This window comes from Aedes albopictus, chromosome 1 (assembly GCF_035046485.1).
Source record: "Aedes albopictus strain Foshan chromosome 1, AalbF5, whole genome shotgun sequence".
Classification (NCBI taxonomy): Eukaryota; Metazoa; Arthropoda; class Insecta; order Diptera; family Culicidae; genus Aedes; species Aedes albopictus.
This window is the reverse complement of record NC_085136.1, coordinates 125,089,648-125,117,099: the sequence shown is the minus strand read 5'-3', so window position 1 is coordinate 125,117,099 and position 27,452 is coordinate 125,089,648. Positions and strand designations below refer to the sequence as shown.

Below are 27,452 nucleotides of genomic sequence, written 5' to 3'. Positions count from 1 at the left end.
CGTTCAGCATTGTCTCGGGCGGAAACGCAAACTACGGGTGCGTCGGTGTTTAACGTCAAAAAATCAAAACATTACATTCGTTTACTACGACGAATTCCTTAACACATCTCCATTTATCCTGTTCAAACTCCTAGTGATTTCTCGTAGTAACGCAGAGAATTCCTCGGTTATTGGCCTAAGCGAGAATCACGTCATCACTTCCTTCCCTATCCTCAATTGACCTGCATTCGGACGCGGCCGGCGCTGGTATTGCTTATTGAAAAGTATTGGGATTCCAGTATTTACACAATGAAGAGAAAGCTAATCCCAAGCATCATCTGTTAATTCTTTGTGTAAATGCAGTTGTCCTTGCAATAACAGAGGAGCAACCGCGGGCGGTCAATCATGCTCATCATCATGCTCATATATAAAAACAACTTAAATTAATTTTTACTGATAGTAACTTTTAATTATTATAGAACTATTGAAAAACAATCGAATCAATTAGTCATTAATAAAGCTAATGGTCATTTATTGTACGAACTATATGGGCTTGATTTCTATTGTAAAAAGTAACAATATATCTACTATGTGTTTTATTGTGAACAATAAAACCAGTCATACGTTAATAATATTTACCATGTAATGAATGGTAACTTTTTATCCGGGTGGTACTAAGCCGTATATGAATATGGATGCCGGTGTCATTAACCTTCATGAAGGAGTATTCATATTGCTGATAACAATAACTTGGCCCTCCGAGCCATTTATCCCAAAACAAATTTTCAATAGAATAAAGTTCCCCTTGGAGCAGTGGAGATAATGCAATAATATATTCACAAATTCGGGCATATTTGGCTGATTATTCTGATTCTGACAAGATGAGCATTTTCGTGACGTTACAACGCGAGCAGAACCCTGTTTGAATCAGAACGGGCGTTGTAACGTCACGAAATGTAAAAGCAGACTATCCAAAAACAAATCCGAAATTTACCTATATGTTTTATTTCATTGAATTGAAGAACAAACCAATAAATTTCAATGGTGGAAAAAGATTTCAGAATAACATAAATATCCGAGCAGATTTTTAAATATGTTGGTAGCGCGATAGAGAGGGTCGGATTCTCGTCACGCTACAAATACGCATGTTAAACACGTTTTTATAATGAAAACTAAATGTTCAATAGGTCAAATATATCAGAAATTTTACAAGGAATCCGAATATGAAAAAATATGTTGAGGTTTACAATTGTTTTCATGAGTTATAGTGGAAAATCTGACTACGAATGCGTCAAAACGTTGTAACGTCACGGTAGAATGTGTCACTTAATTATTTTTTTTTCTAGATTTTTTAGCTAAATTCTGTAAAAATCAGTTGAAAGCTAATAGAAAATAGGTCATATTGCCGCTCTCATCTTAAAAATTTGGTCGACCCAATTTCCAGCGACACTGCCGTAAGTTTATATTAAATTTTTAGAAAATTTGGCAACTTTTAGTTAAGTTTACATACATTTTTTTTAAGAAAAGGTTTGTTTTAAATCATGTTTAAAGTTCCTCGACTTATTGTCTTTTGAATAAGACCTAGGGTTTTGAAATCAGACGCAAATTGGTGAAATATGGGCCTTAAAAAATGACATGTTTTTGAGAGGGTGACCCCAAACTTTTGATCAGGAGTGTACATAGATGCATGGCGATGGAGACGCATGGTAGTTCACGATTTACGAGCGGTTTTGTTTCTGCGGTTTCACTAAGCACTGTTATTTGAATTAATTCATCCTTCGTAGATTATCACAACATAAATTCACTGGTAAAGAAAGATATGCTGTCGAGTGATTTTATTGTAGTTACTCGAAGCGCTCGAGACCTTTTAGTCACCCACGCGCGACCACAAAAACCGAAAAGCCTCTCGTCGAATCGCTTTCCACTGCTCGATCCAACACGTGCTCTAGGCGCAGGACGCACGCGCCATTTCTGTCAGTATCAATTTTCCAACTGTTTTTCCACTCGGTGTTTTCCATTCTCACCTATGTGTGTTGAGGAAAATCCTATAAACAAAGCGGAAGAGTAAGCGAAACCGAATTCACAAACTGTGTCCTGTCTTGTTCCAGCCGTATAACTCTACATTACTTGCTCGGTGGCTCGTTCTTCGCTCGTATATTGGACGTTCAATCATTCTTCGGTCTTGTTCCGATTCGGGCGCGTTTGGATACTCTGGTCGCGGGTGGTGTTCCGCGTAAATTCGACGTTTCGATTTTTGGTGTTCCTGTGAGCGATTACAGCCAGTGCTATTTTCACTTGCCCTGCTTGGTCGTGAAGTGTATTCCATTGGATAATTGCCGAAATTATTGATAGCTGATGGTGGTACCCGTGCGAGAACGCAGGAAAACTCGCCAACTGGGTGAGGTTTAAGGAAAATTTGTATCGGGAAATTTTCCCGGAAAGGGGTGGGTGCTAGTGCAGCTGAATGAAAAATTGTGTTTTCGGGCTACAAAAATCATTGTGTTACGAGTGCACATTGGAGTTTTTTTTTTCGAGTATTTCGTTGTGGTCGGCAGTGTGACGGAGTAAAAGTTCAACAGTGAAATGTCAAGTATGGATGAATATTAATGTGGGAAACCTCAATCGTTCCATACTTATTATGAATGCCGCAGATCAGTAACCCTAAAGGGAATGCGATGATAGGGGTTCTGAAAATAGAGTGAATACAAGCAACAGTGTCACTTCAAGTGAAGCGAATCTATACATGCCAGAGTAGTGGGGAATCGAAAAAAGGATATCATCGAACGCACGAGTGGGAATAAAGAAAAACAAATTTCACTGCCCGAGTACTATCACGCCAAGTGGAGATACCGAAAGGGAGAACGGCAAACCCAAATAGGAAGGCAAGGTTCGTACTGCTTAGTATTTTGACATTTATCACGTTTTTTGCACCAACTCATTCCCTCACATTGATAAGGAATTGCACTGTTTAAATTCGTACGCCATCCACTGGAATAAAGGAAGGGCTTCAATATTTTTGGAGCTACAACATACTGCAACCTGTATAATATTTTTGTTAAGATACGTGATGCTCTCAGTAAGGCTATGATAAAGATAAAAGTACAACTTAATATGAAAAACATTCTACTGCAAAATTTGACGAAGGCATCACACTTGTAAACAATTGGATAATATCTGTAGGGTAATTCGCCAATTGTTGAACACTACCCAAATGTTGAACAGTTTCTGAAAATGTTATTATAAATTTTACTTAAGTAATTTTCCATCAACGAAAACGTATGATCACAGACAAACAGACGTAACACTCTGGTAATCTTCATCGTACACCGATTTAACGGTCTATTTAAAAATTTAATATTTGGCCAACTGCCCATCCGTGGCGTTCGCATCGTTTTCGTTCGAGTTTGACGTTTGCTCACTACCGCCACCTAGTTGAAAGTAGACCAAATTCAGTCCTTTTAGCATTGGGCGAACATGTTTCCGCGACTATGAGTTGAATCGAAAAATGTTCGAAGTGTTACGTCTGTTTGTCTGTGGTATGATCTAGATGCGTATACATGTGTGTCATGATATTGCCCCAATAAAGTTACAAAATTATACATATTTTACGTCAAAAATATCGATTGAAAATTTTGCACCGCGGATGACACGAAAACTGCACAATTCTTAAGATTAATTTTAAGAAATTGCTGTTACGAAATAAGCTTTGCTGGCAATTCGACCACAAATATCAAAGTCACACCATAATTACTAGAACTGGAAGGATGTCCTTAACAGTTTAACATTGTTAAAAATCACATTTTCATTCTAATTTCATTTGAAAAAAATATTTTTCTTATCACACTATCATTATGCATCTAGAATCCAAATGTTGAACACTGGCATAACCTACAATGTTAGCATGACTGCCAGATTTTTTTTCACTTTACCTAGCCGTGCATTTCATGGGGTTTCAAAGACGTTCCAGGTATGTTCCAGAGGGCTTCAGGATGGTTTCAGGGATTTTCAATGAGTTTCAAGCGCGTTCCAGAGATGTTCCAGAGGGATTTATAATGTTAAGAGGGCCCAGCAGAATTTCAGGGCATTCCAGGGGGGCTCAGGAGCGATCCACGGGTTTTCAAAGGGTTTTATTGCAAAGGATTTTGTTCAAAGGGTCGTTCCAGGGGTGTTCTAGAGGGTTGAATGGGTCCCATGGGTTTTCAGGAACGTTTCAGGGACTTTCAAATGCGTTCTTTTCTTCAGTCGTTTTCGCTTCTAGTCAAATCTTTTCAGTATTTTTTTATATTAAGTTATGTTTAAAACGATTTAAGTCCATTAAAGCTCTCTTCAATTGGAAAGCTCTCTTCAATTGGGGAGGGGGGGGGGTGGATTTAAAATGGTCAATTTTTGCGTGACGTAATTTATGAACGCTCCCTCACTTGAATGAATTATCACTCAAATGACTAACTGGGCACAAAACACGAAAAACCCGGAAAAAAATCCGCCAGAGTGAAAAAAATATCCGATGTCGGGTCAAAGTCGGGTCAAATTTCATGAAATGTTGCACCACTGTTGGACTCACATCGAATAACTGTTGGGTCTATGTTGGGTTTGGTGGCCAAAAAAAAAACAGGTCAATGATAGGTTTATGTCGGCTTATACGTCATCAATTACGAACAAAGCTTGAACCGTTCAACAATTAGCGAGAATCGTCCAACATAGGATGAGCTAGCTTATGGAAGCGTTCAACATTTGGGTTACAGACTTCCCATACAAATGTTCTATTTTCTCTTAGAAAATAGAATTTAAGGGAATACAAATTAAATGAGAAGTATAAGCTATGGGTGGATCTAGACGTTCAGTGGATATTTTTCAACTAAAGTGGAATTATGCACGGAAAAATAAACAAAAACAAAAATGCCAGTACTAACCGTTCAAGAATTGGCGAATTACCACAATATTCATGATCTGGAAAGCACGTTAAAAATACGAGACCGCTTCACTAATCAGCTACACCATGCACATTTTATACTTACCTTTATTTTGCACTGGCATATCCAAAACCTTTTATGAATGTATTAAATTAAAATAGTCCAATTTAAATAGGTAAACACTTTTAAATTAGTTAATTTATTTTCTTAACCAATTGAATTTTTAATACAAATTTCTTAGATAATTCCAATTCTCAAATGGTAAAATTAGCAACAACGGGTTAATATGATGTTTATCACTTTGAACCAGCACCAGACATTCCCAAATTAGTAAAAAAAAGTGATTTTTATGAGCGCTTGAAATTCTATTGTATGATAGAAAAAAATGTTGGAGGGATTCCAGAATGAATTACAACGAAAATTTGAGAAACATCTCCATATTCGCAAAAGAAGTTTCTGTAGAAATTTCGGAAGAAATTCCATAGGAAATCTCACACACTTAGAATAAAATCGCCGTAAATTTGTAAAATTTACCGTTCGTTCAGTGATATTGAGAATTCATTTGTAAACAAACATACCGAACGTTCTGCAATTTTTACGGGAAAATTGTAAAAAGTACCGAACGTTCCGGTAGTTTTGACAGATGCATTTTCCTGAGATTCGCAGTACGTTCGGTGGTTTGAAAAATCACCGAACTTTTTACCGTACGTTCAGCTGTTGAGATTACGGTAAAATTTTACCGTAATCCGTCATTTTTTCTAAGTGTGGCAGGAGGATCTTTAAGGTTTTCTAGTGAGGGTAAAATCACACAAAGAATTACTGATGGAATTCCAGGCTTCGGTAGTTCTTTGTGTGTGTGGGTTTTTTTTTTCAGGAATTGGTTCGGGTATTCCTCCGATTATTTTTCGTGATTCTTACGTCCCTTCTGACACTCAAATCTTTCTGGGATTTCTTCAAGCCTGTTTGTGAAATTCCTCCAAAAGTTTCATCTAGTCTAGAATCTAGAATATTATCGGAAATCTTTATAACACAAGGAAAGGTTACGAGAATATTCTTCGGGGATTCCATCCAGTCTATTTTTGTTGGATTTTTCATAAAAAAACATGATTACATTACTCTGGGTTTCGAGCTTTTGAGATTCATCCAGATGTTCCTTCTTCTGGGGTTTCTTCAGAAATTCTTTCAAGATTATTCTTTGAAATCCTTTCAGAAATTCTTTTTCATATTCCTCCAGAGGTCTCTTCTGGAATTTCCTTAGATTTTTTTTCTGGGATTTCTTCAAGAATTACGAAGGTTTCATTCTGATATTGTTCCAGGACATTTTTTCCGGAAATCGTTCAGTATTTTTTCAGGAGCTCCTTCTGAAGTTCCTTTCTAAGTTTTGTAATCAGTGGTGTGTGAAGTGTCCAAGATTTGTGAGTCGTGATTTTGTGTATCGTCAGGCCCGGATTAAGGATTGTGGGGGGCCCGGGGCCCGAGCGGATGCGGAGGCCCCTTGGCGAAAGACTTAAGACAAAAATTTCTTCATTTTCAAACAGTATTTGAGCAATATGAAACGAAAAGTTGGCGTGTAATAACCACAAAAGGTCTTTGTGGGGGCCCTAAAAAGTGGGGGCCCGGGCCTCCCCGGCCCCTCCGTACATCCGGCCCTGTGTATCGTAGTTGTGTTAAATATATCCATGGAAGTGCTTAGATATTACATCTGGACACTACCCATCACCCACTGTGATATAACGTAGCAAGTAGATATGCTACTCACCACCAGGCGTCGCAGAGAGACATGTTGGGCGACCATTGTGGGTGGTGTAAAGGGGGCCATGATGGGGCGAAATAAGGTGGGCGGATTACAGGACGATCGAAGGCCTGGATCGTGAACCACCATTGCTAATCCAGCAATTACCCTGCAACAGTTGTGAAAGCAAGACGCGAGCTAGCAAACAAAAAGCTAGAATCTAACTGATAAAGCTAGCAAAATTAGGACTTTGGTCTGCAAAGAGTGAACAGTGGAAGTAGTGAAGTGGTGATAGCATCCAGGTAATCCGCAACATAGCTTATTAATTCCCGACCCACCTAGCATTAACCGCTAAAACCCCTTTACAGGTCCCCTGTGCTAAAGATTAAAATCCAGTGCTTACCTGTGAGTAGCGTTGTACTAAATAAAGTGGAGGCCATATGCGTGCATGCCTTTATTTAGGCGCATGTAAAATGTACGCATATAGCCTCCACTTTATTTATTTATTTATTTATTTATTTATTTATTTATTTATAAAAGAAACCATCGGACTTATAGTCTAAATGATTGTAAAAACTTAAACTAAACAACGTTTACATATTAAAACTAAATTAAGCCAAACAATACAAATTACAATTTACTAAAAACATTTAACATCATAGTAGACGCTGACGTTTGACGCGGTTGGAAAAGCGCCGGACAGGTTCCCCGAATTCGAATTCATCTTCCACCGTAGAAAATGTCCTTAGCATAGCAGAGAATGGTTCGTTAAAGCCATACGAGGTGCGATGAAAAGCATGATGTATCACAGCGGTGTTGCGAGTCCACCGGGATGCACGAAAGCCAATCCTGGCCAACAAGCCTGGAGCATCTAACTCACCGTTAATAATTTTGGCAGTGGTAGTTACTTGTGCAAGTTTTCGTCGGTCCTCCAAAGTATCGAGATTCAGCAAGCGGCATCGATCAGAGTAAGGTGGCAGATTTACGGGATCCCGCCAAGGCAGACCCCGTAATGCAAGGCGGATGAAACGTTTTTGAACCCGCTCGATCCTTAATATCCATGTTAGCTGATATGGCGTCCAGATAACAGATGCGTTTTCCAAAATTGGACGAACGAGTGCACAGAACAGTGATTTCAGGCAATACGGGTCCGAGAAATCTCGGGCAATCTTCGAAACAAAACCAAGCTGACGATTTGCCTGAGTAATCATTGCCGTAATATGCGGTACAAATGTCATACTCGTGTCTAACTGCACTCCCAAGTCACGCACTTGTTCCACACGGTTGAGCTGAACTCCGTCAATGCAGTAGTTGTACCTTATGGGCTGTTGTATTCGATGGAATGTTATCACTGAACATTTAGCAATGCTCAGCATAAGTTTATTTTTGCAACACCAGTCTGAGAATGTGTCAATTAACGATTGCAAGCGACGACAGTCCTCAATGGTTCGCACCACAACATAGATTTTTGCGTCATCAGCAAAAAATGATTTGCAATCAGGTCCAAGCAGCGTTGCAGCATCGTTGATGTACAGGGAAAACAAAAGAGGGCCCAAATTACTTCCTTGGGGAACACCTGATCCGTTCGAAAAAGGAGACGATACTGCGGAGCCAACTCTGACGCGGAGTGTTCTACCAATGAGGTATGAGCGTAGCCATGAAACAAATCTCCCAGAAGCGCCCAATTTCCAAATTTTATGGAGAAGAATCTCGTGACTAATCTTATCGAAAGCAGCTTTTAAGTCCGTGTAAACAGTGTCAACCTGGGCTCTATTTTCCATTTGATTTAGACACGTGGAGGTGAATTCCAGAAGGTTTGTCACTACGGATCTTCCGGGCATAAAACCATGCTGGTCCAATGAGATGTAATTATGCGTTCGGCTAAGAATAAATTTCCCAACCATAATCTCAAAAACTTTTGATCCGGCAGAGAGACTCGTGATTCCTCTATAATTTTCCACGTTGTTCCGATCACCTTTTTTAACGTTGAACTTTTCGTCATTGAAATCATCGTCATCATCAAACATTTGAAAGCAGTTTTTTCGTTCAAAACAAAAGTTTTTGCTATGAAAATATATTCACTGTACTCCACATGAGCAATATAGTGCAGTGAATATATTTTCATGATCCTTGTATTGATTTGCAGCGAGAAAACTGTTTTTTTATTTTCCGAAAAATGATGACGGATACTTGAGCCTTAAAGACAGGAAACATGGCTGAATGCTTCCAAATCTCGGGGAAAGCGCGCTGGTCGAACGATTTGTTGAAAATACGACAAAGAGGTTCGGAAATTGCATCACAACATTTCACGTAAACAATGGCAGGAATCCCATCAGGTCCTGGAGTATACGATTGCTTCAGTTTCCTAATGGCAGTGGAAACCATCTCTGGGGTGACGAGAAATAAGTCGAGGTCGACAATATTCAGGGGAACAGAACTTGCGGCATCTTGCACTTCGTTAGCGGAAGCGGTGCGATCGTCAAAAACAGAAGAAAAATAATCTGCAAACAGTTCACTGGCAGTGGAATCGGAATTAGCGGCTGTTTCATTGAGGAAAACGTTAGTTGGTACACTTGGATTCTTCCTTTTGGAGTTGACGAAATTCCAAAAATCTTTAGGATTGTTGCGTAAACCGATTTGAACACGCTGAACGTATGATCGATAAAGCATCGCGTTGACCTTACGATATGCTTCGCTGGCATTATGGAAGTCTCGTTTTGTTATGAAACAACGATCTCGACGAAGTTTACGTTGGCATGCATTTCTTTTGCGCCGCAAGTCACGTAATAACGGAGTACTCCATACGGGCGACACAGGTTTCCTTTTCAGTGGGAGATTCGAATCTAACCATTGACTTACTTCGTTACAAAATATTTCAGTCATATCATTAACGTCCATATCACCAAGAAGAGTGTTCCAGTCAACTCCCTCGAAGAAAGCACGCAGAGCCGCAAAATCGATGCGACGGAAATTGAGCAGACGAACTCTAGGGTCAGCATAACCTTGTTGTGAAGCATTTCTAGCCGGAGTTTGTAACGAAATCACTAAAGGTGGATGGTGGTGATCTACTGGCACTAACGGGGCAACCGATCTCTCAACCACTACGTTGAGGATATCAGAACCAAAGACAAGATCCAATGTACGCCCGAGCCGATTGCCAAACGAGTTGAATTGGTGCAAATTCAGGAAATCCATGCCGTCGATCAATGCTGAACTAGAAGCCATACACTGGGAGGAATCAGCAGCAATAACAGCTTCGGTGTCTCTTCGTATCCATTTCAATTTAGGTTGATTATAATCACCGCACACGAGAACAGCATCATCACCATGCAGATTCTCACAAAGTTCACGAACAGATGCCACGTGATTTTCCATAATTTCAACTGATTTGCTCTTATCAGGTGGTATGTAGATCGCACAAATCGAGAGGTTCAGCCCTTTAATCCTGCACGATACACAAACCTGTTCTAAGTTCCTACCTCCATTAGTCACAACTAAGGAACAGGTATATCTCTGGGAAACTGCAACTAAAACGCCTCCGAAGTTCGACTTGTCGCTGTTAAGGCTATTTCGATCGCACCGAAACACGCAATACTGGGTTCCAAACAACTGAATAGAATTAACCCACTCCTTCAGGCCCGTTTCTGTCAAGATTATGACATCGAAATTGCAGTCATTAGCAGCCAGGAAAAATGAATCAATTTTGGTCATCAATCCACGCACGTTTTGGTAATACACCCATATTATGGAGCTTCCAGTACTCACAGTTGCCGCTCCATCATTGGTCACGATAGGAGTGACGGTTGCAGATTCATCGCCGTTGCAAGCATAACTTTAACATCTTATGCAACATCTTATACGATCACTGGCTGACTGGTTTAGATGATGCCGTTGATACTACAACGACCTTCATCATGGAAGCTTTTGAAGAAGCATGCCCTCTAAGGTCTGTGAAGATCACAAAAGAAACCCCTTAGTGAAACCCTGATCTGGCGAAACTCAGGAAACATTGTATAAAGAGTTGGAACAGACTACGTTCGGTTGGTTCGAAGACTTTTAGGTCGGCTCGTAAGGCCGGTCTGTTGAACGATCTGCCTGGGAAAACCTTTGTACAAATGTTTCCAGTTTGAGTGAAGTCAGTCGGTTAAACAAAATCCTTGCGAAATCTAAGGATTTCCGAGTGAACGAACTGCGTTTGTTAAATGATGATTTCAATTCCTTTGATGAGGAAGTTCTGGAATGCTTATTCAGCACACACTTCCCCGGTTGTGTGGATATCGCATCTTCGGATGAACCTGATGTCTTTTCTTGTACTTATGATTCTCTGGCTTTGGCCCGTAGTATCATAACTATAGAATCTATTGAGTGGGCTCTAATTAGCTTCGCTCCTTTCAAATTTCCTGGAGCAGATGGGATATATCCTATTTTGCTTCAGAAAGGATTTGATTATTTCAAACATGTCTTGAAAAAATACATGTTTGCAGTTTTGCCACCGACGAAGTTTTGCTACAGGGTATATTCTCAAATCTTGGCGGGATACTACTGTGAAGTTTATTCCGAAAGTGTGTCGAGTGTCGTATGAAGAAGCAAAAGTTTCAGATCTATCAGTTTGACCTCTTTTCTTCTGAAATACTTAGAACGCATTGTCGATCATCACATCCGTGATGTTCATCTGGCCAACGTGCCTCTTCATGTGAACCAACATGCCTACCAATCTGGTAAGTCCACTGTGACTCTTTTACACAAGGTTATTTACGATATCGAGAAAGCATTCGCTCAAAAGCAATCTTGTTTGGGTGTTTTCTTAGATATCGATGGTGCCTTTGACAATATGCCTTTCGATGCCATATTGGAAGCCGTACGGAGTCATGGTATATCTCCAATGATTTCCAATTGGATTCATCAAATACTCAAAAACTGATATCCCTTCTCGACATTGCGTCTAGCAGGGATTAGGAAATTGATTGTTTGTGGATGCCCCCAATGGGGAGTCTTGTCACCTCTTTTGTGGAATCTCGTAGCAGATACGCTATTGAGGCAACTCAATAATAGCGGTTTTCCTACTTAAATATGGTTTTGCCGACGACTACCTAGCATTGTCAGTTGGTATGTGTATCACCACCCTTTTCGACCTGATGCAAAGCGCCCTTCAGGTAGTTGAGGGTTGTTGTCGTCAATATGACCTCGGATTAACGAGTAAAACATCTATTGTTCTTTTTACGGAAAGGCGAAACCGTAATGGCGTTCGACCTTTGCGTCTCTTCGATTCTGAAATCGATGTGACTGAACAGGTAAAGTACGTTGGAGTCATTCTTGATTCCAAGCTTTCCTGGACAACTCACATTGAGTTCAGAATCAAGAAAGCTTGTATGGCCTTCGGGCAATGTCGGCGAACCTTTGGTACAACTTGGGGTCTAAAACCCAAGTATTAAAATGGATCTACACAACTGTTGTTCGGACAATATTGGCTTATGGATGTCTTGTGTGGTGGCAAATGAGAACGGTCCAATCAAAGTTAGGCCATCTCCAAAGGATGTGCTTAATGGCGATGTCTGGAGCGTTCTCTTCAACTCCCACGGCAGCGCTCGAAGCTCTCTTTGACGTTGCTCCACTACACATTCATCTCGAACAAGAAGCACTTTCTTGCACTTACCGTCTACGGGTCCTCGGTCTTCTAGAGGAAACTCCTGTGAACCGTACATCAACACACACCTCGTTGTTTCCACTTTTGGTGAATTGGGACAAAATTGTCCTTGCTCCAAGTGATCTTACAATTGCTTGTAATTTTCCATATAGGATATTTTCCACGAAATTTCCTTCTCGGGAAGAGTGGACATCTGGATATCTGGAAAGAAGTATTTCAGACGGCATCGTATGTTACACTGATGGCTCCCTTCTCGAAGGTCGAGCAGGTGCTGGTGTTTATTCTCGTGAGCTAAGGCTGTATCAGTCTTACTCACTTGGTAGACACTGCACCGTTTTTCAGCACTTCAGCAGCACGTAATGGGCAAAGTAATATACTTCTGTTCAGATAGCCAGGCTGCTATTAAAGCACATGCTTCGGCCAACTCCAGGTCGAAGATAGTTATCGCTTGTCGAACTCAAATCTGCTGAATTCAGCTAACGCTGTGCACCTTGTATGGGTACCTGGCCATTCTTCCATCGCTGGAAATGAATTGGCTGATGAGCTAGCTCGCACTGGAGCATACTATGACTTCATTGGCCCTGAGTCAGCTATTCCAATATCGAAGTGTTGGGTAAAGCTTCAGATTCATACCTGTGCTGCTACTCAACACAGACAATACTGGAATAGTTTGGAGTCATGCGTCAAACCAAATAGTATTGTACTGAGCCATCTCCACGGGTGGCGAAGTATCTTACAAATCTGTCAAAGCAGAATTGCAGCATTCTGGTCAAAGCATTGACTGGCCACTGCCGACTCAGCTATCGCATGGCGAATACTCAGCAAGCTGATTCATTTGCATGTGATAACTGTGAATCCGATTATGGGACATCGTATCATTTGATATGTAACTGTCCAGTTTTTGCGCAACTGCGTTTCCGAGTATTCGGTAAACACTTGTTAAGTGAAACTGACTTCAGAGACCTCAATATTCAGGATATTCTGTTGTTCTTAACCCGTTCTTACTAACGCTTATGCGTTAGTATCCTCTTCCAGGGTACTTTTCCTATTTCCCTACCTGTCCTTATCCCTATCCTTATCCTTATTTCCTTCCTTTCCCTCAGGTAGATGATGAAATAGGCTATTATTTTGGCGATGGCACAAATGTCCCAAATGGAGGATAACGTGCCTCTGGAGTCGGCCTTCTGATACCTGATACACTACCAGCTAAGTACACAATTCTAAGCTGGCGGTCGTGCCATTGACTTTACCTGACATCGATTTATATATGCATGGGGTAGGAATATTTGATGATCTTTCTAGATTTTCAACTTACTATTTTGCAGTCTCAATATAGTTCAATAGATTGATCTTCTGCCCCGCAAGTAAATTCAAATTAATTTCATGATTTTTTTTCCTTACGGGCTGATTAACTTTGCTCAAATTTAGACGGTACCACTCATCATCGCCGTAATCATTGTATATGTGGTTATCAGTTCCATAACCATCATCATCATCATCATCATTGGGTATAAGAACCGTCATTTGTGTCACCATAACCGACCAACCAACCTACCGTCGAAGCGGTAGCGGAAAGGTAGCTGTTTGCCTATTTATGCTGCGTTACTTTTTGTCCACGTCCCTTTTGCTTTACTGCTCCGGAAAAGTGCCACCCCCTGGAGCCCCCTTAGCCCACGAATCCTTTTCCCCGCATTTTGATGTTTGGGGGGATAATGCTGCAGTCGATTTATGCAAGTGTAAATATTGACACTCGGATGGGGTGTTACGAAAATTTACTTATCGTCAGGCGAATTTACAAGCGCAGGCAACAGTGTTTGTTTTGCCGCTTTATAAGTACGTGGGTATGTTATGTATGTACTTTACAACGCTATGGGTAATATTAGCGTTTAGTTTACCTTTGAAAAATGCCAAATGATATTCACCGTGAATATCATTGGCATTTTTCGAAGGAAGTCCGTGACATTTACCTTAAATATTCGAAAAATAGCGGTTTTTCCGTGACATTTTTGCAGAGTTGGTCTAGCCACACAAGTTCTTCATATACCATATTCTCAGGTTCAGCTTCTAAAATGAGCTGTATGTGATTGAATTTAGATATGACGAAATGAAATTTTCAGCACTGTGTGCAGCATTCACCAGTGGGATCCACGTTAGACAAAAGAAGATTCATAACTAATTGGGTCAGCACCACCGATTCATCTTTCATCAGCGAAACTTTTCGGTAGGTACCTACCGTATAAACGTCCATGACAAACCTCATTAGTCCGTTCTCATCAAGCATCGACAAAAAAGAAAAATAATGGAAACGCATGGTCGTTCATAGAAGCGATTTCGAAATTAAAAGATGCTTGATTGACAGGCCGTAGTTACTACTGTCGTCAGATCAGCTACACTCGATTTCAGATCGGGCTAGTGTTGGTACAAAAACAAGCTTATTCTGTGCTATTATTCTGTAAGGAAAAGTAACGTTTCTCCCAATACAGGAGCAGTTGTCATAATTACTTGCGGAAAAAGTAAGAATTCTACTTGAGCGCTCTACTTGGGAACAGGAAACTTAGCACCGGACCGAAGCAGAGTCGATCATCGACGTTACTTTTTGTAGTTCTGGCTTAACAGGTACAACTACGTAGTTCGAATTGGTGGCTAGATGATCTAACGACGCCTACACTTATATCGGCGATTCGCTACAGCTTCGGATACAAAGATAGCAACCAGCGGTCGAAAGAAGGAACAGCCAGGCGATGTTTAAGCAGCCACTCCGCTGTGAGCGAAACTTACGCGGTCTAATCGGCAATGGGTTGACTAGGTCTCCGTTAAAGAGATGTGAGGAATCAGGAGTAGGAAGCTGCTCACGTTCATTCCCCGACTAGCCTGCCGGGGGAGATAGTGGACGGAGCGGGGTTGATGAGGGCCATCAACGAAACGAGCTGGCGTCCACGAAGTCCAACGTAAGCAAAGATCTCAAATCGGCCCTGTGGCGACTTCGTAAGTCGATGGGCGATGCCAAGTAAGATAACGCGGCCAAACCGGCGAAAGCAAAGGTTACGAAGTCTACCCAGACGAAGGCCTTCGCTTTCGCAGGAAGTCCAAAAGGTAAAGCGACTGCGACTGCTTTTGATAAGCACTTGCAGAAGCGGGTGAGGCAGCCGTCAGGTGTCTGTCGGTGCCCGCAAGGCTAGGCGGATACTAACCCCCCCGGACGGCAGTAATGCCGGCAAGTCGGACCCCAGCCAGGCGTCTCGGAAAGCTAGGATGGGTGGGCCTGAAAAGGCTGGCCCGTCACGGATGGAAGGGAACAGAGGGTTGCGACAGTTGTTGGGCCCTCAGTAATCACAGAGTAGGCCGAACCAAGGGGAGGACCCCCCTTGGTCATCAGCTAAGCGGAAGAGGAAGAAGAAAACCCCGCTAAGTGAGCTAAGGCAGTTTCTGAGTTGGGGACGGATATCGTCATCATAGCGGACCCATATCGAGTACTGCCAGCAACAACAATTGGGTCGCGGATGGGTCCGAAGAAAATGGCGGCGATATGGACGACTGGTAAATACCCCATCCATGAGTTGGTGTCTACTAATGTTGGCTTCGTGGTCGCCAAAGTAAAATGTGTCTTCTTCTGTAGCTGTTATGCGCCTTCGTGGTGGTCGATAAAGCAGTTCACGCAGATGCTGGACTGTATAACGCCCGCGTTGACAGGGTGAAGACCGGTGGTAATAGCAGGTTACCGTCTACCCCCGTTGGTTTGAACGACACCTCATGCAAACCAACGGGGTTCATTTTTTAATTTGAACTTCTAGTAACCCTGTGGGCATCGAAAATCGCACTGATGGTAACACTTTTTTCTGTTGTGTTTTGATTCTGCGTTCCGTTTCACCCCGTTCCTTTAGCAGAATGACGTTTGAACCATTTTTAGTTTGAACGATGTGCAGATTAGAGGGGGTCAAATTAAAAAGTGTTCAGATTAGATGAGGTCAAACCATCGGGGGTAGACGGTACTTCAATGCCTGGGTCGTGGAATGGGGAAGTCGTTTTACGAACCAGTGGGGTCAGATCCTGCTAGAGACATTGGCCATATTAGATGTCGACCTGGCTAATGTCAGTACCAAAAGTACATTTAGTCGTAACGGAACGGAGTCGGTTATTGACTTTACATTTTGTTGTCTTGGCAAGTAGTTCGAACTGGTGGGTAGACGATGGTTACACTCACAGCGATCATCTGGCGGTTCGCTACAGTATCGACTACAAGAGGCAGCAGGTAGCGGATAGAGGAAGAGGCGGCTAGGTCTAGGGCAAACCCTCGTAGATTGAAGACATCATCACGGGGGTGAATCTTCGTCACGAAAAGCACTACTCGTTTGAAAGCTCAACACTAGCGAACCTGGTGGTAGGAAAAAGCTTCCTACAGCGAGCATAGGGAGACGACGTAGCACGCTTTGATGATTTTTTTTTTCCAATGGAAATTCATTCCAATCTAGTTCTCCAAGTGACAATTTCACGACTTCCACCTCGAAACTTCAAATTTGTTCGAAGATACACATCTGTTCTGTGACATCATACTTCAACGACGAGGTATTTAGGGAGGCTCTCCGCCATGAGCGAAACCTACTCGGTTTATGCGGAGATAAGCCGGTAGTGGGGCTCTCGCGTGCGTGTAATGCGACCACATCATGGCAAGTCCCTCCTAGAAATGGAAGATCACCGGCTTACTGGTGGACTCAAGCGATTGCGGTCTTGCGCCGCGCCTGCATACAGGCTTGGCAGCGGATGCAGCGAGCACGATTTGAGGAAGAGCAAAACGAACGGTGGTTGGTGTTGGCAGCTACAAAAGCCGCGCTGAAGACCGAGATAAGAGCAAGCAAAAAGGCCTGGTTTGAGGGTCTTTGTCAGAGTACCAATGCGAATCCGTGGGATGAGGCCTACAGGATCGTGATGGTCAAGACAATAGGTGTAATGGCTGCTACAGAGCAGTCTTTAGAATTGTTGGAGAAAATCATCGAGGGTTTTTCCACAGACAAACAGACGTAACACTCTGATTATTCCCATCGTACTTCGATTTAACGATCTTTTTTCAAAATTTGATAGTTGGCCAACTGCCCACCCGTGGCGCTCGCATCGTTTTTGTTCGAGTTTGACGTTTGCTCACTACCGCCACCTAGTTGATGGTCGGCCAAACTTAGTCATTTTAGCATTGGGCGAATATGTTTCCGTGACTATGATTTGGATCGAAAAATGTTCGAAGTGTTACGTCTGTTTGTCTGTGGTTTTTTCCGCGTCATGTTCCTAGTCCCGGCCTTATTTCGTAGGGGGACTGGTGATGAGAAGAGGATCACTGATAAGGTACTTACTGGGATAGCAAAGCCCCTTAGCGTAGGTTAGGCCCCAGGTCCAGACGGAAATTCAAATTTGGTCTTATAAGATGCTCCAGGGATATTCAGGTCTGCTATGTAGCAATGCTTGGACGAGGGAGTTTTCCCGGAGGTTTGGCAGTGTGGTAGAGCCTGATACTATTGCCAAAGGCGGGGAAACCACTTGGAGACCCGTTAGCATATAGGCCAATATGCTTGATCAATACGGCGGGAAAGGTGCTCGAAAAGATCATCCTCAGCAGAATGTTGAAACTAGTTTCCGAAATAGAATGAAACTAGTTTACGAAACAGAGGTGGATTGGAGCTGCTTTCACATAACCTCAGGAGTCCCGCAAGGTTCCATCCTAGATAAATAGTAGATAGTTGGGTTAATAGGTGCCATGGGGAAGTAACAATACACCTGACACCTGATTTAGGTCCTTTCGGATATTGGTTGCTTCCGGTAGTCTCTGCACCGTGTCGGTCATGCGGGTTCTCCCAAATGTCTTAAGAGTGCTGGAAGGAACCGGCGGAACACGTTTTGTTCGCACAATTGCACAATCCCCGGTAAAGGCCAGATTAGGTAGAGGCCCCACTGTCAGCAACTCCGTCTGGTGCTAGCTGACAGGCCCTGAGCTTTCAGCAGGTCTAATCACGTTGTACGCAAGTTTCAGTTCCTGATGCTTCCAGAACAGTTGTGTGCGGGTGCGGTGGTTAACCCTACCCGCCTTTCGATGACAAAGGGAGTGGTAAGGACCTTTCGGGAAGCTGAATAAGCGTCAGATGGGCTGCGTCATAGTGGTTCGAGTTCAGCTGCGTTATGGCTCTGTTGACTTGCTCTGATGAATAAGAAAATAACTGAAGTAGACATTCCATAATTATCTGTGTTTTAAAGCTTTTCAGAAAATTATTTCGTATTCCGAATATTAACCAATTTTTTTTCTTTTCATACTTCCAGGTGGTTCACTAGAGCGCATTCGCCACGCCCTCCCGTGGTGGTGATTATGCAAATTCATATCAACCCGGTGCGTGGCTATTTGCTGGCATCATGGTCCTAAGCACTGAGTGGTCCCAGGTGGAGATAATCGATCTCGTCAACGATGGCAACGGGCTTGGATTTATGCTCGTTGGAGGCCGCAGCACGGGTGTGGTCATCAAGGCGTTGATTCCCGGATCGGTTGCCGAGCGCGATGGCCGCCTCCAGAGCGGTGACCACGTGCTCCAGATTGGCGACGTGAACCTACGGGGGTTCAGCTCGGAGCAGGTGGCGACGGTGTTACGACAATCTGGCCATCAGGTACGGTTGATAGTGGCCCGGCCGGTGGAACCTACCTCTCCAGATTATCAAGCCTTAGCCAGCCATGCACCGATCATTCCTACTAAAATGCTTACCGATCCGGAGGAGCTCGACCGGACCCTGCTGCAGACGGCCGGTTACACGTCCGGGGCATTCTTGCAATCACCCGTCGAGGAAGCCGAGGAGCTCTGTCCGACCCACATCGAAGTGGTCGCCGTGAACAATACAATAAATATCGATAATAATAGTCTAGCGTTAATTTCCCCTTCGTCGATTTCGATTCCACAAGTGCTTAGTCAACCATTGCTGGAAGCAATTATACCACCGCCACTGCCACCACCGGACCCGCAGGATTACATGGATCTTCCGGAGACACCCGAAACGGAAACCTACGAGGTGGAGTTGAGGAAAAATGTCTACGGGCTGGGAATAACCGTCGCTGGGTACGTTTGTGAAGAAGAAGATCTGTCGGGGATTTTCGTGAAGAGTATCATTGAGGGCAGTGCCGCGGAAATGAGTGGTCAGATCCAGATTAACGACCGTATTGTAGCCGTGGATGGGAAGTCGCTTAGCGGGGTTACAAACCATCAGGCTGTGGAAATTCTGCGGAACACGGATATAGCGGTGAAGTTGACTCTGGAGCGATTCTTGCGGGGTAGAAAGTACGAACACCTGCAGGTGGCTCTGATCGACACCAGTTCGGCGGCCGCGGCAGCTGCCAGCAATCCTCAGTTATCGCAGTGTCACCAGAGGTGCTCAATGATCCAGTCTCCATCGGTAACAACGCTGTCTATCTGCGCGGCAAAGTCCGACGCGGATTCCATGGTGACGGAGTGTGGCGAGTGCGGGATCGATCCGGAAATGGAATCGGCCACTACGTTCGATTCGAATGTGTTTCTGCTGGAGAATGGGGAATGCAGTGAAAACGGTCTGTATGAGAACGGTGCAGTGGTTGCAGCGATGGCTTCGTCTGCCGGTGCTACGCCTGTGCGGGAGAACATGGAGTTGGTGTTTGATTGTCGTGGGGAAGAAGTGAGAAGTGCTTCCCAAATGGTAACTCCGATTGTGGAAGTAGATCCGGTGATTGAATTGTGGCAACGTCAGATGGGAAACAGTCAGGTCATTTTTGCGGATATCCAAAAGTTATCAGGACTGGGAATAAGCTTAGAAGGTACAGTGGAAGTGGAAGGGGGTGTGGAGGTTCGACCGCATCACTACATTCGGTCGATTTTGGAAGATGGTCCTGTCGGGCGAAATGGGACGTTGAAGCCTGGTGACGAGTTACTGCAAGTGAACGAACACCGCTTGCAGGGGTTGAAACATATCGAAGTGGTGAAGATTCTTAAAGAACTGCCCTCAAAAGTGCGAGTGATCTGTGCACGCGGATCATCCGCCCCTACTGTGATCAATACATCTCAGAATGCGGAAGCATTCGAAGCGCGTAGTATCCTTGCGGGAGGCTTGCAAAGCCTTCAGAGTTTACAAGGCATTCTAACGAAAGCACAATCGGAGAGTTCGCTGTACACCTCCAGTACGGCGACGTTGACGGACCAACAGCGGTCCAAATCAGTCGAACAAGTTTCCGGCTTAGCCCTGTGGACCAACGAGGTTATATACTGCAACATCGAAAAAACGGAACGTGGTTTCGGGTTCTCGATCTTGGACTACCAGGATCCGCTGGACACCGAGGGAACTGTCATCGTTGTGCGTGGGTTGATCCCGGGAGGGTCTGCGGAGGCTACCAGTTTTATCTTCCCGGGTGATCGGCTCGTTTCGGTAAACGAGCACAGTCTTCAAGGCGCCACGCTGGATCAGGCGGTGAGTATACTGAAAGGAATACCCTTGGGGACCGCCCGCATAGGCCTGTGCCGGCCCCTGTCTACGTCGGATAACAATCTGTCGTCCACACCGGAGACTCCCACCACTTAACTACAAATAATTGATCTGTTTTTCGAGCTTGACATCTAACCAACAACGATTGCAAGACTCGGTACATTGACCAAAAGCAGATCAGTTCCATTATCATTATGAAGCTACTTTTCCAACAATCACTCGACAATTAATTTAAAGAATAGTTCAGTACAGCTGGCGATGTACCGCAAGAAATTATGCAGATAAGTGAAAGAATAATTATCCATTAGTTGTTACCCTTAGTTAGCGGAAGATAGTTAATACTTGGTTGATGACATCTGCACCAGACAGCACGAACAGCACGAGGGAACACTATAGTATAGGGATTATCTTATTTAAAAGGTGCAGATGGCAGATGTTCGGCGAATGGCGCTAGCAAAAACAAAAGCAGCTGGAGTAGAGTACGGAGAAAAGCACAGAAAAACAATAGCGTAGATAAATAAATTTTAGTTCTAGCGCAACCAACAAACGAAAACGTGACAAAATTAAATGTACAATCCTGGCTCTGGATTCCAACCAGAGCGCGCCACAATACCGGCGTTTTTGTTTTTAATAAAATCAACTGAAGCAAATGCAAAAGATTAAAACTTCATGACCAAACGTAAGGCTGCGTTTTCTATTCTGTGAGATTGCCATGGGCTGATGTTTTCGGGTGGGACGCGAAATCCGGTGAATTTAATTTGGTTTCTGATTCTGATTTTGGAGCTCCGTAGCGTTTGAGAACGTGTGCGATGCGATATGATGAAAATTTGCGTTCGATAAACACCATATGGTACCTACTCTTCAATTGTAATACAGTAAGGACCCGATTTTGTCAGCCCCTGGTAGCATTTTGGGCTGACAAAATCGGGTACCTGACAAAATCGGGACATTTTTAAAATCATTTTTTTTTTCATGAAAATTTTTTCTGAGCACGTCAGAGACGGAGATATGTGTGGAGGGTCTGCTTTGGGTTCGTTCAAAAATTACGTAACGCCAATGAGTGGGGAGCCCAGCGCTGTGTTACGCTTCATACAAAATTTTAAAATTTCTCTTTAAAAAATAGTTACGCGGTAGAGGGATAGCGGATAGGGTCTGAAATTGCCAAAATTTTGCGTTACGTAATATTTGAACGAACCTTTTGTGGTGAAAAAATCAAAAGGGTGTTAAGGGCACAGAAAAAATGGTATTTGGCAAAGTTAACATTCAGTGCTTTTTTACAGCAAAACTATTAAATCTTCTATTTCTTTTTCTTCTTGTCATAACATCCCTACTGGAACACAGCCTTCTCCTAGCTTATAACAATTGTGGTCTACAGAAGACAGTTGACACTGGTTAGCGCAGTTTAAATCATAACATCTAACTTTAGCTGTCAACGAATTAAAATGAACCAACATCTGATTGACAAGTATAGACACTCAAACTGTCCGAATTGGCTACGTTTCCGCTGCCTTTCAACTTTAATTTCCAGAGCCTAATCTCTAAAGAATCTCTGGAGAAATCTTTGAAGAAATGTTCGGGGAAATTTTTAGAGAAACTACCCAGGGATATACGGAACGTAAACCTCAAGACATTCCCGGAGGGATCCCGTAAGTAGTTTCTGCAAAAACCTTTAAGGGAGTTCCGGATAAATCAGTTAAGTAATTTCTGAAAGAATCCTTACTGCAGTCTCCGTAGAAATCTCTAGAGGCATTTATTTAGCATTTTCTGAAAAATTATTGAAAGAATCCCTATTGCAATCTTTCAAGAAACCTCCTTGAGAAATCCATGGAGGAATTCCTGTAAAAAAAACTACTGGGGAAATATCAGGAGCAGTTCAAGGAGAAACCATAGCAAAAATGAATTGTTAAAGTCTAGCATGAATTCCAGAAGAATTTAAAACTAAATTTTCTAAAGGAATTCCAAAAGCTATACCAAGGGATTTTAGTAAAGAAATACCAAGAGGTAACCCTGGAAAAATCTCAAGCGGGACCTCCGGAAAATGCATAGAGGATGCCCAATTGGGAAATCTAACAGAGGAATCATAGTGAAATCTCTAGAGGAATTTTTGTATGAGTGAAGGCATTAATAGAGGAACATTTTTCGGAATTCCTAAAAGGATCCCTGAAGGAATTCAAAACGGAATTCTTGAAAACATCCCTAGAAAAATCACAAGATTTATTCATCAGTAGGTTGGCTCCAGGGGCACGTTCTCTTCCATTTGGGAAATTTGTGCCTTCCGTAAATTTATTCACGGACTAATGCACGCAGTAATTCATATAGAAATTATTTCAGAAATATCTACAGGATACTCTGAATAAAGAACTACAGGAGAATTTCTGAAGGAATCTCAACAGGAGTTAGTCAACCTGGGGGTACCATAGGAAGAAAGCATGAACAATTCTTATGGAAATATGTGAAAAGGTTCTTATAGAAATTTCCAGAAATTTTCTTGAAGGATTTCCAGCTGAAGTTCATGGACTATCCATATAGATATGTATGGAGAAATGTCAGCAGGATGTCTTGAAAGAATCGCTAGGAAAATCCCTGGATTTATCCACGTAGCAAATGTAGGAGGAATTATTGGAGAAATCCTTGGAGAAACCCCTAGATACATAGCTGTAGGAGTTCATGTAGAAATTTTTTGAAAAAAAAAAAATGCTGTAAGAATATCAGCAGAATATGTCTCAAGAAAAGCTTCTGAAGAAATCACAGGAGGAATGCCTGAAAAAAATCTTAATGAGACACACCTTAATGAATCGTTTAAAAATTCCCGGAAGAATTCCTTTGAAAACTTCCGGCGGAATTCTTGGAGAAATACCAGCAAAAATTCTTGCTAGAAACCACGCAAAAGTTCTTGAAGGAATTACAGCAAGAATTTTATGGAAAATCCCATCTCGAATTTCTTAAGGGTTTCCAATGAATACAATTCTGACAGCAATTTTTGAAGCAATCCAAGCAGGAAATCTACAATACAAATCTCATAATAAATCTAGACCAACATGTAAAAAAGGGCGGAACAACCATTGCATTTTCAACTTTTCCCACCCCGTCAAGGCGTATTTCAATTTATTTGTGCAAATTTATCCCGTTATCAGATAGAGGGCAGTCTGCTCTATATGTTACTGGTCAGAGATTACATGAAAAATGGGCCATGTGCTCATAAGGAAGGGAGAAGCAAAAATTCGAAATGGTTGTTGCGCCCTTTTCAAATGTTAGTCTATCTGGATCAATCTAAACAAGTAAACCTAGAGGAACCCCAGAGATGCCGGAAAGAAGTAAATGGATTGACTTGTAATCACAACAACAGGCAGCGTTTATTGTTTGTTCTGTTTGTTCAGAAGAATAGACTTTCTGTTTGTTCAGAAGAATAGACTTTAACCCTCTCTTTCCCATGGTAGCACAGGTGATCCACTACTTTGCACTGTTCATACAAAAACAGGATAAGTTAGATCATTCCCATTTTTTCGTCAGATGTTTGTATATGTTTGATGAACTATTATGCCAAGTTTGGTCAAAATTGCTCTGCTCGTTTTTGTTCTGGAGCTAAACGATTTAGCGAAAGTCGGTATTTTTTCTATTTTAATTCAAACAATATTTGGATATTTAATATTCCAAAACATGAACATTATTTTCAACGGAAAAAAATACTAGCATGCCCTACAGTATGTATATTAGCATAATAAAATACCGTTTCATAAACAAGTTGACGATAAAACACTAATTTTATGAACAAACCTGTGGATCATCAGTGATCCATTGGGAACATAACGACATTTTTATCCTTCCTGATCTAACCTGTTCCTTGTTAGCATATTTGTTTACATTCAAAACATGTTCCATTATTAATAGTGTTTTATGTAAAAATGTCATTATTTCATATAATGTAATCTATTTAGCGCCGGCAATAAGTCGCAGATGAATCCAGGAGGGTTTATATGGCACGAGGAGAGAATCCATAGATTCGAAGCGAATCATGTCTGAATAACTACTTATGATAACTGCAAGAAGTCCGACAAGTTTCATTGATTGATTGATTTGTCTTTATTAAAGAGACTTTCACCATTTCATTAAGTTTTACAGAAGGGCTAGATAAGAATCTCGAGAAATATTAAAGATGTAATAGACGAATTATAAATAGGGGAAATTGCCTATTCTCGGCCGTTTTGTTCTCTTCGTCTTTGGGTTTTTTTTGAAACCTATTGCACTCAGAGTTGGTCTCAAATCCTTCCCAACTAAGCTGAATTATATGGCCAAGTTTCAGGCAATTTGGCTGACAAAAACCCCCCATGACGAAGAGAACAAACCTGCCGATAATACCCATTGTCACCCTATATATGTAGTTTTAAAAAAAAAAAACAAAATTTATATATGTGCCTTCAGTGCATCTATCTTCCCAATGGATCACAGGTGATCCACCCAAAAAATCATTTTTTTTCATTTCTGACGATATTTTGGAGTAAAACTGTACATCTTTTGTTCTGGTGATTTTTTCAGAAACCATTTTATCTATTTTTAAATGTCAAAAAACCTTGTGGGAAAGAAAGGGTTAAGCCCATATAGCCGATGTGGTAAGCGCAGATTGCACGTGCAAAACCATGTTGAGGGTGAGGAGTTTGATTCCCGATTAGCTCATAATCGACATTTCCTTAACCACCTTGTGTATAAAATATTTTCATGACTACCACACGATATATGTACAAATGTAAAATAAACGTTGGCTGTGGGGGATCCCAGTTGAAAATTTTAAGAGTTCTCGTAAAATAAGCTGAGGAGCAGGCTGTGTCCCAGTTGGAACGTTACGCCAAGAAGAGAGAGAGCTGGAATCTTTTAGCAATTTAAAACAATATTGGTTCAAAATATTGGTGAGGGTTTGGTGCTAAAATTGCCCCAATGTGGTAGTTTGCAAAACAAGTTTGGCCGTTTTCAAAAGTTACACGAGTTTTGTTCATTGCGTAATTTTTCTATGGCGTCTAAGGACATCAGCTGTATTAATAATGATCATAAAATTGAAATTCTGAATGAAATACAAATTTATTTTTTTTTACTTAAAAAAGGCTGGCAAAATCGGATCAAAAAGCTGACAAAATCGGGGGTAGGGTAAGAAATCAAACTTTGAACTAGTCAAATTGTAATCTTAATTTGAACCATTTCGAAATTCATTAAAACGACGTACTTTTTAGGCAAATAGGTATTGTCCCGAAAAAGATGTTAAACAGCTTACCGTAATATAACCTGATAACATGGACTTTAAAAGCATTGAAAAAAGCGATTTTAACATGGAAAACAGGCAATTTAAAAATCACTGTGATTCCACCCATTTCCCAGCACATTTTCGGTGCACTCGTACAGCTCATGCATTGTATCTCACGCAATAAGCAAACACGTCAAATGAAAGCTTGTTTATCGTAGAATCGACCAACCGAATAATATTCCTTATTATTTGTCATAAAATTATTAAATTTAAGTAATTCTTACTTGGAGAATGTTATCTTAAGTTGAACCATTTGTAATCTAAATTTGAACTAGTAAACGGGGGCGAGCTTCCATTGTTGGCCTGCAGACTGCGCTAGTGGTTGTTTTGTTTACTCTAGGGGGATGAAAAATTCCAAATTTAGTTTCCAAGTTCCTGAAGAGTTTAGAACATTCTTAGTTGAAATTCCACTGCCTAATGAAAAATAGTTATGGGAATTAGCAGATCCATGTGTTTTTCTATTGTTCAGCACGAAATTGGCTGTTGTGGGAGATGCTCAAGCTGCTGCCGCCAGTAGTTCATTAAATTGGTTCAAATTATGATTACGATGGTTCAAATTTAGATTAAAATCGTTGTTGACGAATAATCGAATTTTTCAATGAAATTCGGTGCAAATACAAACTTTTTACCACTTAACAGAAAGCTTATACCCGTGGCTTTCATGTACATACGATTTTGCCGTAGTAAATTATCTCCATGTGGGAGAAAAAATCACTCAAAATTTGCGCTACTTCGGAAAGCCGCAATTTGGTTCAACTTTTGATTACCTACCCTAGACAAAATCGGGTCCCCACTGTATTGAGAATCATTACCAGTAACTTATCAGAAGTTGAAATATTTCCCAAACATCGGAACAAATGAAAATCCAACGTTCAAGCTCAATGAAGCATAATAAATCCGCTTCCAAGTCTTAAAAAGATTAAGAGAAAGGAAATAAAATTATGAAGACGCATAAATTTCCATCTACCCGAAGGCGATACCGCTATTAAAGAAAACACTTGCTCCAAAGTTTTATCGCGCCTCTTCCCGCTCTTGAAACCGATCTTGAACCGAAGCTGGTGGCAGTGTATAGGAAGCAAAAACACTTCAAGAGTGCGGGAAGTCTTTATGCAAACGCGTTAAGTAAAAATTTCAACCCATCGTATCGCATCGATTCGAAATAACCTAGGCTGGTGTGTGATGATTATCCTTTTGCCGAGAGGAGGTAGGTATCACATTGCTGCAAAATAAGACTTCTCAATCAGGAAAAGCGGTGCGAAGCGAGGAAAATTATTAAACACACAAGACAAGTGGTATTCTTTGCGTGCTGTGTACAGACGGAAGAGAAACTTCGAAGTAGGTTAGCGTGCTAGGAACACAAATCCTCGAACGATTGTCTCGTAACTTTATCTGTCGTTGTTGCAAAATTGTGAAAAAAGTTGACAGTGC

At 41.8% G+C, this 27,452-nt stretch overlaps 1 protein-coding gene across 1 annotated transcript; it reads left to right on the top strand.

Moving 5' to 3' along the window:
• The first annotated feature begins 1,820 nt into the window (after window positions 1-1,820).
• Window positions 1,821-21,417, top strand: LOC109422942 (patj homolog). Its single transcript, XM_029861588.2, has 2 exons — window positions 1,821-2,866; window positions 18,563-21,417. Exon 2 carries the CDS (start codon window positions 18,653-18,655, stop codon window positions 20,828-20,830), a length of 2,178 nt encoding a protein of 725 aa, XP_029717448.2. The 5' UTR covers window positions 1,821-2,866; window positions 18,563-18,652; the 3' UTR covers window positions 20,831-21,417.
• Window positions 21,418-27,452: the final 6,035 nt, after the last annotated feature.